Here is an 18,546-nt window from a genome sequence, read left to right as displayed (position 1 = left end):
CAATCATTTACAAAGAATTTGTCTGTGTTTGTAAAATAACATAATTTTTAGCCAGTTCTAACATCATCCACAAGGGGTCAGCCTTGCTCCCTCCATTTATGAGTATATCATGTGACATGTTACAAACATTTAAGCAAGAGCTCTGTGAGATGAGCCCAAAGTTTTTGAAAGCAGAGTTAAGTGAATTTCAGGTCAACTATGTTTAGATGGGCTTTAATGTATATGTGCTTAATAACACATTATGATGGTGAGCTTTTTTTCTCCATTCTTTAACATCAAAAAGGTTTACATAAATATAGGTTACTAAATGTTTATACTTACATTCCTAATAATCCATATAAATGATTTGTTTTCTCTGTCTATTGTTCCCCAGGGTCTTCGGGACAGGACAGAGTTGAACAGTCTTCAGAAGAAATGACTGCGAGTGAAGGAGCTCAAGTTATTGTATGGTGTAAATATATTACCACTGATACAGCCCCATACCTCTTCTGGTACCAACAGCTACCTAACAGATCACCAACATTCATTCTAAATAAATTAACTTTTAGTGAGGGAACTACTGAGCCTGATTTTAAGAAGAGATTTTCTGCGACACTGGATACAACATCAAAAACAGTTCCACTGATGATCAAAGATGTGCGTGTGTCTGACTCTGCTGTGTACTACTGTGCTCTGAGGCCCACAGTCACAGGAAACACAACAACACTGTACAAAAAATACTACTGGAACCTGTGCAATGTATCAAGTACAAACACATCTTTGAATCACATTTATAACATAATCCATAAAGAGACTGATTGATTATAATTGATTCCGATACTGTGAAAAAAGATAGTTTAATCATACGGTCACTTCAAGAGCTCAATTATATGACATGCGAATCTACATGATTTCTCTACCACTACTATAACGTATAATTTTATATCATATATAGTATTAATATATAATAAAGATTTGACCTGCATAAGAAAATCTCTTGTTACTACACATTTAATGGCTGGGTTTAGAATATCCTCTTAACCGTCACTCACATTTTTGAACATAGACTTGAAAGTGCATGATCCAAACCTAATTTTTTATAATTCATGACTGAAAACATTTGGTAACATGATTTTGATGAACCATTTTCATGGCAATGCAATGTTTGAATTAAAAAATATATATATTGAAATTGGTTTCAAAGGATGAATTTTGAGATTTTACATTTTCAAGTGATACATCATTTCTGATGATTTCTAAAGTCAGAACTCCTGTTATGATGTAGATTTTTGAGGTGCACTTTTACCATAAATTAATCGGTTACTTTTCTTACATAATTTTTAACAAAAAAGATTGGTAAAACATCTATTTAGGAGTCTTAGACCTTTCCAATGATACAGTATATAGTTTGTCATGATTAGATTAGGATTTAACTGTAATATACTGTAGTGACGTAAGTGTAGGGGGCCCACCGAGGGGCCAGGGTGACAGTTAACAGGATATATAGATAAAAAAACAAACAAAGAATTGCCATCAAAATGAAAAAGGATAAAAGAGGAGGAGTTTGGCACATAGATCTTTGATGATCTTGTTGAATTTGCTAGACTGTCACAAACCAATGAAGCTGGGAGGTGGGGTTTAAAACATTGATATCTGCTGTGATCTTGTAAAACTTAAAGTCTGTTAGAGGGAGAATAAGAAACACTCACAATGATTTTCCATTCTGTAATTCTGCTTTTTGCCTTTGCATGTAAGTATTGAAGTGTTTTGCATCCTAGTACTTTGAGCAGCCAGAATGACTAATTTCTTCTCAAAATTGTGTTAATTTAATTGGAGTTTATCTTCATGTTGTAAATTGCATTCAATGCTGAGAATCTAAATTGAATATATATTCATTTTAAACAACTGTTCTTAAAAGATTTTATCTACTCTTGCAGATGAAGCATATGGAAATGAAATTAAACCAACCAAAACTTTGGAGTTTGCTGAGGAGGGTTCAATTGTTAAATTATCCTGCAGTTATTCATCTGCATTAACTCTCTACTGGTACCGCCAGTATCCCGGATCAGCTCCTGAGTTTATTGTGCTCATCTTAGACAGTTCAAAACAATCTAAGGACTCTAATATAGATTCCAGATTCACTGCCAAAGTCACCAAAGACAAAGAAAACCATGTGGATTTGGAGATCTCCTCTGCATCTACATCAGACTCTGCTCTGTACTACTGCGCTCTGCAGCCCACAGTGACAGGAAACACAAGAACACTGTACAAAAACCTGTTTCACAGTATTGCATCTACATTACACATATTCAAGCTCCATATCTGCTTTAGGGAACTCTATTCAGTAAAAACACAATGGATTGTCATTCACAATCACAACATTAAAAAGATAACATAAAGGATTAAACACAAAGACTTAAAATTTGAAGATGTTAAAAGATGCTTCTGAAAATATTTATAACATTTTATACAGCAACCATGTTAAAGGGGTGATAAAATCATATTTATATGCATTTCCTTTTTCCTAGCTGGTGGGGAAAGGGGGTTATATCTGTAAAGCATGAAGTACATTCAATGATATGACATTCAGTTATTTACAAATCAGCAAATAGATTTAAAACATTCAGAGACAAAACAAAAGTATTGTGGTGATCAAGCATATGGTCAAAAACACTATTTACATCAAACATAATATTTATAAAGAATTGCTCAAGGTTTGAAAAATAACAATGTTTAGCAATTTCAAAATTCCTCCACAAGGGTTCAGCCTTGCTCTCTGCATGTATGAATATATCATGTGACATGATACAAACATAGAAGAGCTTTATGTGATAATCACAGAGCTTTTAAAAGATTTAATTAATTAATTCGAATTAATTTTCTGTTATTTTTCCTCATAGATCAACTATGTCTAGATGGGCTTTGATTTAGCTTTGCTTCATAACATATTATGATGGTAAGCACATTTTTGTTTCTGCATACTTAAACTGAAAAAGGTTTACTTGAACTTAGGTTACTAAATGTTTACACTTAAAGGGTTAGTTCATTGAAAAATGAAAATTATGTCATTAATGACTCACCCTCATGTCGTTCTAAACCCGTGAGACCTCTGATCATCTTCGGAACACAGTTTAAGATATTTTAGATTTAGTCCAAGAGTTTTCTGTCCCTCCATTGAAAACCTATGTGCGGTATACTGTCCATGTCCAGAAAGGTAAGAAAAACATCTTCAAAGTAGTCCATGTGACATCAGAGGGTCAGTGTAACAAAAATACATTTTGGTCCAAAAATAGCAAAAACGACGACTTTATTCAGCATTGTCTTCTCTTCCGGGTCTGTTCTGAGCGAGTTCAAAACAAAGCAGTTTAGTGATATCTGGTTTGCAAACAAATCACTTGATGTTACCGGATCTTCTTGAACCACTTCAACAATTTGTGAACCGAGGAGCTGTTGATACTGCTCATGCGTGATTCATTGTGAAGCAGACTGACACACAGAGCATCTGAACCAAACTGATTCTTTTGGTGATTGATTCTGAACTGATTCTGTGCTAATGTTATGAGTGCAGGTAAACCAAAGGATTGAATCAAGGGTAATCATCGGCAATGACCTCATTACGTCGAGTGCAAAAGAACGGGTGAACCGTTTTCTTCAACCGGTTTATTGAATCGAACTGTTTGGAAGAACCGGTTCGCAGAAAAGAACCGAACTACCCATAACTACTGGTGATCTGAAAACCGATGCAACCGGATCTTGACTCGAGAACGAGTAATCGTTTGTTCATTATCTGGCTCGGCTCGGTGTTCATCTTCAGTTCTCTCTTCACAGCAGTTCAGTCAGTGTACTGTTTGAGTAAATGAATTACTTTGGGATATTGGTTTGTTTTAACTCAGAGCGAGTGTCAGCCACATTAAAAAAGTTAACAGCTTAAGTCATTTGTGGATTAATGCTTATTAGAGAAGTGAACTGTTTCAAACGATTCAGTTCGATTTGGTGAACTGGCTCAAAAAGATCCGGTTACATCGAGTGATTTGTTTGCAAACCGGATATCACAAACTGCTTTGTTTTGAACTCTCTCACAACAGACACGGAAGAGAAGATAATGCTGAATAAAGTCGTAGTTTTTGCTTTTTTTTTTAGGACAAAATGTATTTTTGATGTTACAAAATATTCTAAATGACTCTCTGATGTCACATGGACTGCTTTGATGATGATTTTCTTACCTTTCTAACCATGGACATTATACCGTACACACAGTTTCAATGGAGGGACTGAGAGCTTTCTGACTAAATCTAAAATATCTTAAAGGGGGGGTGAAATGCTCGTTTTCACTCAATATCCTGTTAATCTTGAGTACCTATAGAGTAGTACTGCATCCTTCATAACTCCAAAAAGTCTTTAGTTTTATTATATTTATAAGAGAAAGATAGTCTGTACCGATTTTTCCCAGAAAAACTCGAGTGTCTGGAGGCGTGACGTGTGGGCGGAGCTAAAGAATCTTGAGCGCCAGTAGGCTTTTGCGTTGAGAGCGCTAGAAACTGTGACATTACCGTGAGGAAAAAACCATCATCCAAAACAAACCATGGCTAACAGTCAGATTCAGCGTATATTTATGATCCAGAATCAGATCCCTAGGCTGAAATTGAACAAGAGCAGGAGCAGCAACGACTACAGCAGGACGTCTCTATTTGGTATATATTGAAACTGTATATATTTGCTTAGCGGTTTTGGAAAATGACTAAGTTCCACTTTATGTTGTCTTTTTTTTTTTTTTTAAGGTGTACATTCGGAAAGTGCAGTTTTATGCCAACATCCCATGTTGTTTACTTGATGTGCTTACGCGCCGATAGCTAAGTTAACAACACAGAGATATTTGAAGCAGTTTTACTCACCGCCTGCGGTTCCAACACACAATCGTGACCCTTTTTCGTTGGGACTGCATTATCCTTAAGAACAGGCCCGTGGCAACAAGGCAGGCAAACCAAGCAATTGCTTGGGGCCCCGAGCTGACCTGGGGCCCCAAGACAACGACTGGTTAAGAATAAAATGCAACGACACTGTGTGAGCGCCCCTTTGATCGTCAATGCAGTAACGTGTAATGACACTGTTATCGGGATCCCCCTCAAGGGGCCCCCTCTCAGTTGTCGCTGACAGCAGCAGGCCAACCAAGTCAAGTGATCTCTGCTTTTTTTTTTTTCGAACGGAAGGAATATGGTTTCTGTAATATGTTTTTTTTTTTTTTTTTTTTTTTTTTAACGGGATAAGGAAAACGCAGATCAGAAATCGCACACTGCAAGGAGTCAGCAGTGTTTTGATTTGAGGGCTCAGGCAAACATAAAGAGAACGTCGTGGCGTGTTTCGATTGCAAGAATCGCGGAATCCAGTCATAAAAACGGAATTTACAGTTTAAAGCAGAATGACACGTAATTTGCCAAATTTTGAATGAATGAATTAAAAATAGGTCAATTGCGCTTACATCAAACCACGATAAGGACTAATATCTGTAAATATTAAGCAGGAACAGTCTGTTTAAATATGAATCCTGCATGTTCTGCGTGTCTCTGTTAATGAAAGGAGCAGAAGCGCGTCTTCCTTGAAGACGCACTGAAGCGCGCGTGACGCTCGCGGTGATTTCAGTCTCGCGTCTGATGTCTCACTAAATAAGAATGTGAACGCATGAACAACATCTACAGAACTGCTCTTAAAAAAAAACTTTAGTTTGCTTAATTTTCAATAATTAAAAGATAAATTAATGTTTGGTGTTTAATGTGCATCTCAGAAAATGCTTTATTTAAAAACCCACCTGAATGGCACTTAAATGCACTTAATTCATCTGTCAACTTTATTGTCATTGTTCAAAGTACAAGTAGTACAGACAGAGAAACAATTATTAATAATTAAATGTTTTTTTTTTTTTTTTTATGTATGCATTGCATTCTATGCATTTAAAAAAAAAAAATCTAAAAAAGGAAACTTAGTTGTTCATTTAACGCACCCCTGAGCTGGTAATAGTGACCTCTTTCAATATGCTAACAGGGAAATGGTAAAACGTACTTCACAGGTAATTTCAGATTTTTGTTTCAATTATTTCCCAGCTACACCATCAACTTCATCCTCAGCATCAACAGATGCATCACTTCTCAGTGCTGATTTTTCCTCTATAAAGCACAAGGTACCACAAGCTGTATAATTATAGCTGATTTCCTGCACAGCCCAGAGTTTAAACTAAGTTTGTGCTGTCATATTATTAGAAGAAAAAAAAAACAGTGCAAATCACTATTGAATTCCCACCAAACTATTTTTTCAAGCAGTATTTGCACTGTAAAATTTTTTTAATTTATATAAGGTGCGGGTGAACTTAAACTGTATGGCTATGCTGTGGTTCCTGTAGGCTTTCCGTGTGTGTGTGTGTGGGGGGGGGGGGTGTTGGGTTGTTGTCGGGGGGCCTCTATGTCCATTCTGCTTGGGGCCCCCAAATTCCTTCAAACGGCCCTGCTTAAGAAATAAACGATGTGCAAATCCGGCGTCAAACTGGGCCTTGTTTGTAAAACAAGCATCTTCGAAATGCAGGGAACAAACAAAAACACTTGCACAACTCCGTTGATGCTCTGTAAAAATAAACTCCATCCACTGGTCCCTTTATGCTGTTTTTTTTTTTTTTTGGTAATCTGTGCAGGGTTGTCTTGCCCTGGCAACAAAAAACACACTCCTTTTGTGACTTTTCACGATGCTCTCGCTCTGATCAGTGAATGTCTGTGCTCTCAGTGCTCTGCTCTACTGGAGCGCGCGCTCTTCCGGGAGAAGTGCCCTTAGGACCCATATAAGGAAATTCCGCTCCATCTAACATCACACAGAGCCATACTCGAAAAACTTTCCGAAACTTGTGACAAACCGGAAGCAGTATTTTTGGAACAAAAATACTCCTTCAAACGTACAACTTAATTTTTGAAACTTTGTCCATGTTTAGCATGGGAATCCAACTCTTTAACAGTGTAAAAAACTCAGTATGCATGAAATAGCATTTCACCCCCCTTTAAACTGTTTTCCAAAGATGATCAGAGGTCTCACGGGTTTGGAACGACATGAGGGTAAGTTATTAAAGAGATAATTAAAAATTTTGGGTGAACTATCCCATATTATATATTATAAGTTCCTAATAATAAATGTTAAAAAAAAAAAATCCTTCAGGGGAAATTACTGCAGATGAAAGAGATCAAGTTATTGTAAGGTGTAATTATTTTACCACTGAATTAAACATAAACCTTTTCTGGTACCAACAACTACCAAACAGATCACGAACATTCATTCTGGGTCAATACAGCACTGAGCACAGTTTCAAGAAGAGATTTTCTGCAACATTGAACTCTACATCATTTCCACTGATGATCAAGAATCTGCGTGTGTCTGACTCTGCTGTGTACTACTGTGCTCTGCAGCCCACAGTGACTGAAACACACTCAACACTCACACAAAAAGAGAGGAAGTGCTCAGCTATTTGATGAGACAATATATGACAAATCCACGTGATACTGATGCACATTCATCCTACTGTATATGATCTTGTTACATTTTCTAGACTGAAGAAAAGAACTGAAAGAACATCAACAGAACTGATCTGACTTAGAAAACATGGACAGACACTTGCTACTGATATTAATCATGATTTCAGGTAAAATACCTTTTGATGCCATTGCTAAGGAAATTAGATAATTAAATGTGATGTGAAATCTGAAATTTACTGACTTTTTTTTATATAAGCAAATATTTATGTTTATGTTTGCAGGTGTGATGGCTGCAGAAGAGATTGGGCCAAACAAGGGTGAAAATGTCCTCAGTACAGAAGGAGATTCTGTGACACTGAGCTGCTCATATGATACAAGCAGCAGATATGTTAGACTTTACTGGTACAGACTGTATCCTAATGGAGAACCTAAGTATTTAATATGGAAAGAAGCTCGGGCATGGAGTGATACTGGGAGCCCAGCTGAATCACGCTTTCAGTCGACTACATCAGAAAAATCCACTGAACTCATTATTACTGGAGTAACTCTGTCAGATTCAGCTCTCTATTACTGTGCTCTAAGAGTAGCAGCCCAGTGATACAAAGTCTTTGTGAACCCGTACAAAAACTCAAATGAATTTTTCCCTTTGATCTCAAACCTGATCTAACCCACAATCTATAACACACACAATATAATTACACTTGTGGAAACACCTGTGTGAGAGTGTGATTCATAATTTCAGTATATGTTATGTTGAAAAAGAGGTAGAAGTGAAGCAATACACAAAAGAAGATAAGCATTTTGACACTTACAGACTACTTAATAAATTCAGGTCATTTCAGATAATAGCATATATATATATATATATATGCCAGATAAAACACTCATAAAAAGTCCTGCTGGAGTAAAGAGAGAATTCATAGGCTAACTTGTACATTATAAACTCAGAACTGCAAATAAGCTTTTCAATTTGTTTTATCATGACTATAAAACCTACACAGGAATTATGGGGGGAAGGGAGAATTGGGGAATATAAAAGGGGTTTGTTTTTCGGATAAAGTTGTCAACAGTATTTAAGGGTGGAAAGGAGGGCAGAATCTGATTAAGAAATTTCAGTTGCTCAATCATTTCCACATCTAAAAAAACTCCTCAGAAATAAACATGCCCCCCCCCTCCCCCTAACCCTAACCCTAACCCCCCCCCCAAAAAAAATCCAAACTAACAAAAGTCTAGGGTGAATTTGGACAATTTGTTTAAAGATTTATTGATCGATTTATTGATTTATATTCTATTGTTTTTATGTTACAATTATTTATCTGCAATTATTAAAAGTATTTTTATCACAACCAGCAAAATAGATGTCATATTGCCCTAAATGCTGTATTAAATGATTAATTCAATTGTCAATATATCTTGCTCATTGTTTTTTTTTTATTCTAATCAACGTACAGTAAATATTTTGTAGAAACTGAAAACAATTACTGACATTGACAAAATTGTCATTTTTAGGTGGACACAATAATAATGACTTTAGAGAATTTGATCAAAGTAATAGCCTAATGATAGTATTTTTCTATACGAAACAGATTGATAAAGGATTACAGAATCGTTAATTTTTCATAAATTCTAGTATTGGAAGGGTCTTTTAAACAATAAAAAATGTGTTTACCTAAAACATTGTTAACTTTTTGGGAGGCTGAAGAAATCTGAAGAAGCAAATCATCAAAGCAGATAAAGACTCAAGTGCACAGTATTTCATGAAGAGCAGAAAGATCTTTAGTGCTAAACACTGAAAAGCAGGCAATCTCAGTGTGCTGAGATCAAGACAGTGATGGACAGCCTTCTGGATCAATTATTTTACCTCATCTACGAATGAAGACTTCTATTTCTTCTGGTACAACAACTAGCAAGTAGCACTAACATTTATTCAGAGAGTACAGTATTTACTTTTTGTGAAGGATCTACCGAGCCTTGTTTTAAGGAGAGATGTTTTTGATCTTCACACGAAGAACAGTTCCACTGACAATCCAGAATGTGCATATATGTTAGATTTTGCTGTGTACTACTGTGCTCTAAAACACTGCGACTAAAAAACACTCACACAAAAACATGAAGAAAATCATAACTGTTCAATACTGCTCATGGATCAGCATCAATCTTCTGCAGTCCTAATCACAGAAAGATACTGTACAAACAAATTTCACACTCAGTGTACTTGGCAGAACTTCCGAACTCAAATCACATGAGCCTAAAACCATTACGACAAAGTCATTTATGTCTATATGTTTCTTCAAAATCATCTGCTAAATAAATAAATTAATTAATTAATTTATAATTTCTTGCAGTTGCAAAAGCCTTCCTCTAAGTAAAAAAAAAATGAATAGCAACAGATGATATCATCACACAGAAAGCAGGAAGTTCCAGTGTGTTTGAGAGTGAAACAGAGACTCACAGTAACACAGATCTACAGCTCAGAGCACAGACAACATTAACACACACCTGATCTGACCTAGTCAACATGGAGAAACACCTGCTGCTGATTTTAATTATGACTTCAGGTAAAACATGACTCTTTTAATAATTACAGGTGTATCCAGACACATCTAATTGGATAGTTTTGTGTAACTTGACTCTTATTATGTTTGCTTGTTTTAGGTGTGATGACTGCAGACCAGATTGGACCAAATCAAGAAACTAGTGTCATGAAGAAGGAAGATGAGACTGTGACCCTCAGCTGCACATATGATACAAGCAGCAGTAATATTAGACTTTATTGGTACAGACAGTATCCTAATGGAGAGCTTCACTATTTAATATATAAGAATCCAAGAGGTGGAGGTGGGAGCTCCGATGATCCCCGCTTTCAGTCGACTACACCACAATCATCCACTAAACTCATTATTACTGGAGTAACTCTGTCAGATTCAGCTCTCTATTATTGTGCTCTAAGAGTTGGAGCACAGTGATACAAAGTCTATGTGAAGCTGTACAAAAACTCAAATAATTTTTCCCTTTGATGTCAAGCATTGTCAGACCCACAATCTATAATTTACACAATATAATAATACTTGTGGAAACACCTGTGTGTGGTTACTGAAACGGTAGGGTGATAAAAATAAAACACATACTTCCTGAATTACAGTTGTATATCAATAAGTAAGTAAATAAATAAATAAAACATCTACGACATCTGTAAATATGATGGAACTATGATTAACATGCCCTGGCATAGTCAGTATCTGGGATCCAGAGCTCCTGTTTTTTATTTAACCACAAGGAGGCTCAATGCACCTCTATTTCTCTATTTCTTTGTATTTTACCTGTTCATAATAGCCTGATATTGTGAGCCTGGAGGTATTTCCTGCTAAAATAACAGATTATGTGCTGTAATATCTGTAAATCAAACACATTAAGCAAAAATGCATATTTCACATATTTGAATAAATTTAAATCTGACTTGTGTAAATCTACATTTTCTATTCCCTACATTACCTATATGTTAATGATTCACTTTAAATTGTACAAATGTACAGAATGTAAAAATGTAAGGTATAATCGTGCATGTTTAAGTGGCAAAAGGGTAAAATTATCAATAACTTAAATGAAGACATTGGAAACATAGTCACTGTAAAATAGTGAGACTTTTCTCTGTCAAATGCTGAAGGAACAATGAATTAAACAAACATAAAACATATTTATAAAAATCTTTTTACAATAATATCCTGAAGAGGGCAGTATGCAAAGGCACAACTTAAAGGGGGGGTGAAATGCTATTTCATGCATACTGAGATTTTTACACTGTTAAAGAGTTGGATTCCCATGCTAAACATGGACAAAGTTTCAAAAATTAAGTTGTATGTTTGAAGGAGTATTTTTGTTCCCAAAATACTCCTTCCGGTTTGTCACAAGTTTCGGAAAGTTTTTTTCGAGTATGGCTCTGTGTGACGTTAGATGGAGCACAACAGACATTCACTGATCAGAGCGAGAGCATCATGAAAAGTCACAAAAGAAGTGTGTTTTTGGTTGCCAGGGCAAGACAACCCTGCACAGATTACCAAAAAAAAAAAAAAACAGCATTAAGGGACCAGTGGATGGAGTTTATTTTTACAGAGCATCAACGGAGTTGTGCAAGTGTTTTTGTTTGTTCTCTGCATTTCGAAGATGTTTGTTTTACAAACAAGACCCAGTTTGACGCCGGATTTGCACATCGTTTATTTCTTAAAGATGATGCAATCCCAACAAAAAAGGGTCACGATCGTGTGTTGGAACCACAGGCGGTGAGTAAAACTGCTTCAAATATCTCTGCCTCCTTGTTAGTGCGTCCCCTCCCATGCCGGAGACCCGGGTTCGAGTCCCGCTCGGAGCGAGTCGTTGCTGCTGCTGCTCTCGTTCAGTTTCAGCCTCGGGATCTGATTCTGGATCATAAATAAACGGCTGAATCTGACTGTTAGCCATGGTTTATTTTTGGATGATGTTTTTTTTTTCCTCACGAATTTGAAGGAAAATCAATAACATTAAAATGCAAATATAAAACAACTTCATTTAAACCAGAACTCTTCTGGTACATCCAGAGAGCAAATGATTTTCCAAAATACATTCTGTGGAGAAACAAATTTGGAGCAAAAGATAATGGTGCTCAGATTCAGTTCCACTGACGATCAAGAATCTGCATGTGTCTGACTCTGCTGTGTACTACTGTGCTCTGAAGCCCACAGTGACTGAAACACACTCATACAAAAACAGAGAAAGTGTTTAATTATATGATGAAGTGCAAACACACATGCTATTTACCTCTGTCCCACAAAAATAACATGGATAAAATAAATAAATAAATAAATAAATAATGTAAACATTATAAATTACATAGTGTATGTCATAAACCTTATGAGATCTAAAGTACTGTGCCAATTAAAGTATGAGGAATAATCTAGCATTCTTGTGTTCTGAAGATTTATGTCATAAGTAACCACAAGATGTTACAATAGGATATGAATAGTAAATGACTCAATAGTGTATGAATCGAATCTAATCTGATCTTCCTTCTCATAGAGTTGTCTGGAAGAGGAGGGGTTTAAAGCACTGATACCTGATGTGATCTTTAACTTCAAGTCTGTTAGAGAGAGAATAAGAAACACACACAATGATGCTTCGTTCTGTCATTATGTTTTCTGTTTTTGCATGTAAGTATTGAAGAGTCTGTGTTTTGAAACTAAATATTATGAGCAGCCAGAAAGGCTAATAATTAACTGACTAAAGATTGAATATAACATAATATACAGCGCTTCTTAAAATATTTTATTTATTTTGCAGATGCAGCATATGGAAATGAAATTAAACCAACCAAAACTTTGGAGTTTGCTGAGGAGGGTTCAAGTGTTACATTATCCTGCAGTTATTCATCTGCATTAACTCTCTACTGGTACCGTCAGTATCCCGGATCAGCTCCTCAGTTCATCGTGTTCATCTCAGATGGATCAAAACAAGATCAGAAGTCTAATGTAGATTCCAGATTCACTGCCAAAGTCACCAAAGACAAAGAAAACCATGTGGATCTGAAGATCTCCCCTGCATCTACAACAGACTCTGCTCTGTACTACTGCGCTATGAGGCCCACAGTGACAGGAAACACAAAAACACTGTACAAAAACCTGTTTCACAGTATTGCATCTACATCACACATATCCAAGCTCCATATCTGCTTTAGGTAACACAAGGAAACTAAATCAGCATCTAATCTTCTAATCAGCAAAAAGCAGTATCATTCACAACATAAAATGTAATAACAGAAAAGGAGACACAAAGAATCACTTAAAAGACACTTCTCTGGGATTTCATAACATTTTATAAAGCAACCATGTTTAAAAAAGATGAGAAGAAGAAAAAAAAAAAGATTTCCAAGGTGGTGTTGAAAGTGTGGTTTATATCTGAGAGTATTTACCAGAACCTGACAGAGACTGAGTCATAAGATTGTTTAAACTTCATGTAAGCATGAAGTACATACACTGATACTTTATTCAGTTATTCTAGAAATTAGTAAATAGCTTTAAAACATTCAGATATATAACATAAGTAAAGTGGTGATCAAGCATTTGTTTAAAAACACTGTTTATATCAATAATACCTTTATAAAGGCTTGTTCAAGGTTTGCAAGATAAGGTTATTTTTATCAATTTCAAACTTTCTCCACAAGGGGTTAGCATTGCTCCTTCCATGAATGAGTATATCATGTTACATGATACAAACATTTAAAGAAGAGCTTTATGACACAGAGCTTTTGAGAGCAGAGTTGAGTGAATGTTTGTTCAAAGATCAACTATGTTTAGATGGGCTTTAATTTCTCTGTGCTTCATAGCTCATTGTGATGGTAAGCATTTTTTTGTTTCTGTATTTTTTTTACAAAAAAGTGTTTACTATTTTTCATATACAATACTAAATGTATTCACACATAGTCTTCAGAAGAAATGACTGCGAGTGAAGTAGCTCAAGTTATTGTATGGTGTAAATATATTACACTGATTTAAACCCATACTTCTTCTGGTACCAACAGCTACCTAACAGATCACCAACATTCATTCTAAATAAATTAACTTACGGTGAGGGAACTACTGAGCCTGATTTTAAGAAGAGATTTTCTGCGACACTGGATACAACATCAAAAACAGTTCCATTGATGATCAAGAACCTACATGTGTACAAAAATAAATTAAAATTTAATTTATGCATTTAGCAGACGCTTTTATCCAAAGCGACTTACAGTGCATTCAGGCTATCAATTTTTCCCTATCATTTGTTCCCGAGGATTCAAACCCCCAACCTTGCGCTTGACAACACAGTGCTTTACCAATTGAGCAACAGGAACACTGTACAAAAAATACTACTGGAACGTGTGCCATACATCAAGTACAAACACATCTTTGAATCACATTTATAACATAATCCATAAAGAGACTGATTCATTGGGTGTATAAATTGATCCTGATAATGTGAAAAAAAGATTGTTTAATCATACAAGCACTTCAAGAGCTCAGTTATATGACATGCAAATCTATATGATTTTTCTACCATTACTATATCCTATAATTTTATATAATATATAGTATTAATATATAATAACAATAAAAAATTAACTGCACAAGAAAATCTCATGTTTCTACATATGTAAAGGCTGGGTTTAGAATATATCGATTTGAAAAAAACTTTTTTTGCTATAAAAAAAGGATAAAAGAGGAGGAGTTTGGCACATAGATCTGAGATGATCTTGTTGAATTTGCTAGACTGTCACAAACCTCAGTCTTGTTGCTGTGACAATCACACACACAATGATATATTATTTCGCCATTCTGCTCTCTTTTTTGACATGTAAGTGCATTTGTGTATGTTTTGCCTGCATGTGCATTTTGAAAAAGATCAGATAGAGAATATATACAGTATTGTACATAAATGTTACATTTCAAATGCTAAATGAGCTTGTTGTATATTTAAAAAAGTACTGTATTTTTAATATCATGATGACAATGTAGCAACAACATTTAATATAATTGTTAACCAGTATTGTTTTATTGTAAGTACGGTATACAAATTCACAATTTAAAACACTATTTGAAAAATAAGTTATTCATTTTCTCTTTTCCAGGGGTGAGTTTTGGAGATGAAATCACACCAGACAGCACTGAGGAATCTGCTGCAGTGGGTTCAACTGTTACTTTATCCTGCAGTTATTCCTCTGCACAATCACTTCAATGGTACCGTCAGTCTCCCGGATCAGCTCCTCAATTTCTTGTGCTCATAATGGAGAGTGTGAAAGAGACTAGGACATCTGATGTAGATCCCAGGTTCTCTACTAAGCTCAGAAAAGAAAAACAAGCAACAAAAGAAATCAAACGTGTGGATCTGGAGATCTCCTCTGCTGCTGTATCAGACTCTGCTCTGTACTACTGTGCTCTGAGGCCCACAGTGACATGAAACACCAGAACACTGTACAAAAACACAACCAATTATATGAATTATAGATAGATTATGAATGCACATCAATACTATTGTATGTGAATACTATTATTGTTATTTACTTACACTATACTCTGTAAGTCCGCGACCAAATGTTGATTTAAAAACAATTCAGCTTGATTACAGTATGTATAGGCACGCCAAGTGAATATGCTTTACCACCAAAATAAACATCATCCCTAAATTTATTCTGTGTGGATATGCACACCTAAACAGAGATAATAAAAAGTGCTATAACAAAAACAAAAATAATGAAGAATTAATACAGATTATATTGAAAAATTCTTTATCATACAATAGCGTTTGTAAGTAACCACAAGAGGGCGCAATGTACTATAGGACATGAATAGTGATCAAATGACAGTGGTGTATGAAACAGATTTGAGCTGCATTTCCCTAAAGCTTTGTAAACTTAAGTACATCATAGACTCAATAAAACCAATGAAGCTGGGAGGTGGGGCTTAAAACATGGATATCTGATGTTGTTGAAAAACTGCAAGTCTCTGTTACAGAGAGAATAAGAAACACACACAATGATTCTCAATTCTGTAATTCTGCTTTTTGCCTTTGCATGTAAGTATTGAAGTATTTTGCATCCTAGTACGTTGAGCAGCCAGAATGACTAATTTCTTCTACAAATAAAGTTGTGTTAATTTAACTAGTGTTTATCTTTATGTTGTTGTTGCATTCTATACTGATAAATTTAAAATGAATATGCATTCAATTTAAACTACTGTTCTTAAAAAATATGATCTCCTCTTACAGATGCAGCATATGGAAATGAAATTAAACCAACCAAAACTTTGGAGTTTGCTGAGGAGGGTTCAAGTGTTACATTATCCTGCATTTATTCATCTGCATATACTCTGTACTGGTACCGTCAGTATCCCAGATCAGCTCCTCAGTTCATCGTGTTCATCTCAGGCAGTGCAAAAGACGATCAGGAATCTATTGTAGATCCCAGATTCACTGCCAAAGTCACCAAAGACAAAGAAAACCATGTGGATCTGGAGATCTCCTCTGTATCTATATCAGACTCTGCTCTGTACTACTGCGCTCTGCAGCCCACAGTGACAGGAAACACAAGAACATTGTACAAAAACCTGGTTCACAGTATTGCATTTACATCACACATATCCAAGCTCCTTATCTGCTGTACAGTAGGTAACACAAGGGAACTCCCCTCTAATCAGTAAAAACAGTATAGATTGTCATTCACAATCACGACATAAAAAAGATAAAACTTGAAGGATTAAACACAAAGATTTAAAAGATTTAAATATGTTAAAAGATGCTTCATATACAGATATTCACATTATATACAGCAACCATGTTTAAAGAGGTGATAAAATCATATTTATATGCATTTGCGTGAGTAAAGAGGGGTTTATATCTGAGGGTATTTTGCTGAACCTGACAGAGAGTCATAAGATCATTTAAAGGGGTCATATGATGTTTTTTTTTAAAGATAATTATTTTGTGTATTTGGTGTAACAGAATATGCTGACATGCTTTAAAAAAAACACCTTATTTTTAAAATACTGTATACTATGTCCCGCCTCTCTCAAACTCCTCATTTTCTACCAAGTCCCTCTTTCCAACAAATGCAGTCTGCTCTGATTGGGCAACTGATCTAGTGCATTGTGATTGGCCAAACACCGCAAGCACTCGTCGGAAATTAGTGATGGGAAGTTCGGATAATTTTACCGACTCTGAGAGAGTCCATAAAAGCAAAAGGACAAAATTGTTCAACAACATCTGCAAGATTCGGTGAGTGATTCAGATTTGTCTTGGTACAGCGATTAGAAGTCTTACAATTGTCAGACAGGTTGCTCACGTGACATCTACGTCATCAAGCTCAGTTTAAGTATGCGCAGTATGCTCGACCACCAGGAAGTGCGTGCTTCTAATTGACTTCACTTGTCTCCGTTGAATCTAATGGGGTCGCTGTGTCCATTTCTTTTACTGTCTATTGATAGACCCGAACTATGAACTAATCAATTCTCTTTCCGGCTCAGGCTGGCATTGACTGACACAGGTGAATTACTATTAGCGGAACAGAACCTATAATAATGGATGAATCATGGATCATCCCCCGAGACGACTCGTTCTTCCCAAGTCACATTAAAGATTTGTTCAAAATGAGCGTATCATTCAAGAATGACACATCACTATCGGAAAAGTAATGCCCCTTTCCATAATGCTGAGCATCTTCTTTCAAAATAAATATAAAGACAGTTAATAATGTACTTAGTTTTGGCATCAGTTCAAGCCTGAAAGAGGAACAGATGGCCTGACAGACACAGTGATGAAGTTTGTATGTGTTTACAGTACACAAGCCACTGACGTTCAGACGGCTGACTCCACTGTGATATGAGTGACTGGTCTCTCTCTCTCTTTCTCACAGACGCTGGGGTGAACACACATTTGTGAGGATTTGCAGTGTGTTTCATTATATGCATGTGTTGTGATGATTTGCAACACTTGTGTTGTCAAACTGATGAAGATGCTTTCTTCATTTACTGGTTTTTTTTCTGGTACAAACAAATACCAAAAAGATCACCAACATTCATTCTGGGTCAATAAAGCACTGAGCACAGTTTCCAGAAAAGACTTTCTGCAACAATGAACTCTTCATCAAGAATCTACGTGTCTGACTCTGCTGTGTACTACTGTGCTCTGCTGTGCTCTGATACCCACAGTCACTGAAACACACTCAATACTCAGACAAGAACAGAGGAAGTGCTCAGTTATATGAAGAGTTGCAAATCCACATGATACTGATACACATTCATCCTACTGTATATGATCTTGTTACATTTTCTAGACTGAATCACAAAACAATGAAGAGAATAACATTTCCAACTCAGACACTGAATGTTTCCATCAGACTTTATTTCTCTAATTAATTTTATTAATACATACATTAAGACAAACAAACTAGCTAATTAGGAAACTATTACAACATTTAACTTGATTTTCAATTTGTAATGCTTTTACCATAAGATGGGAATATACACCACAAATTCATATCATCAAGCCTCATTACAGGATCATTAGC

General features: G+C 35.8%; 2 gene segments (V, D, J or C); both read left to right on the top strand.

Annotated features, from left to right (window-relative positions):
• Positions 1-171: 171 nt before the first annotated feature.
• Positions 172-15,827, top strand: LOC113045448 (T cell receptor alpha variable 6-like). The segment is given in 3 exon segments: positions 172-247; positions 374-451; positions 15,115-15,827. Coding segments are annotated over 3 exon segments (456 nt in total).
• Positions 15,819-18,067, top strand: LOC113045447 (T-cell receptor alpha chain V region RL-5-like). The segment is given in 2 exon segments: positions 15,819-16,058; positions 16,251-18,067. Coding segments are annotated over 2 exon segments (471 nt in total).
• Positions 18,068-18,546: the final 479 nt, after the last annotated feature.

The sequence above is a fragment of the Carassius auratus genome, chromosome 27, assembly GCF_003368295.1.
Source record: "Carassius auratus strain Wakin chromosome 27, ASM336829v1, whole genome shotgun sequence".
Taxonomy (NCBI): domain Eukaryota; kingdom Metazoa; phylum Chordata; class Actinopteri; order Cypriniformes; family Cyprinidae; genus Carassius; species Carassius auratus.
The sequence above is the reverse complement of the archived record's forward strand: the minus strand, read 5'-3'. Positions and strand labels throughout refer to the sequence as shown.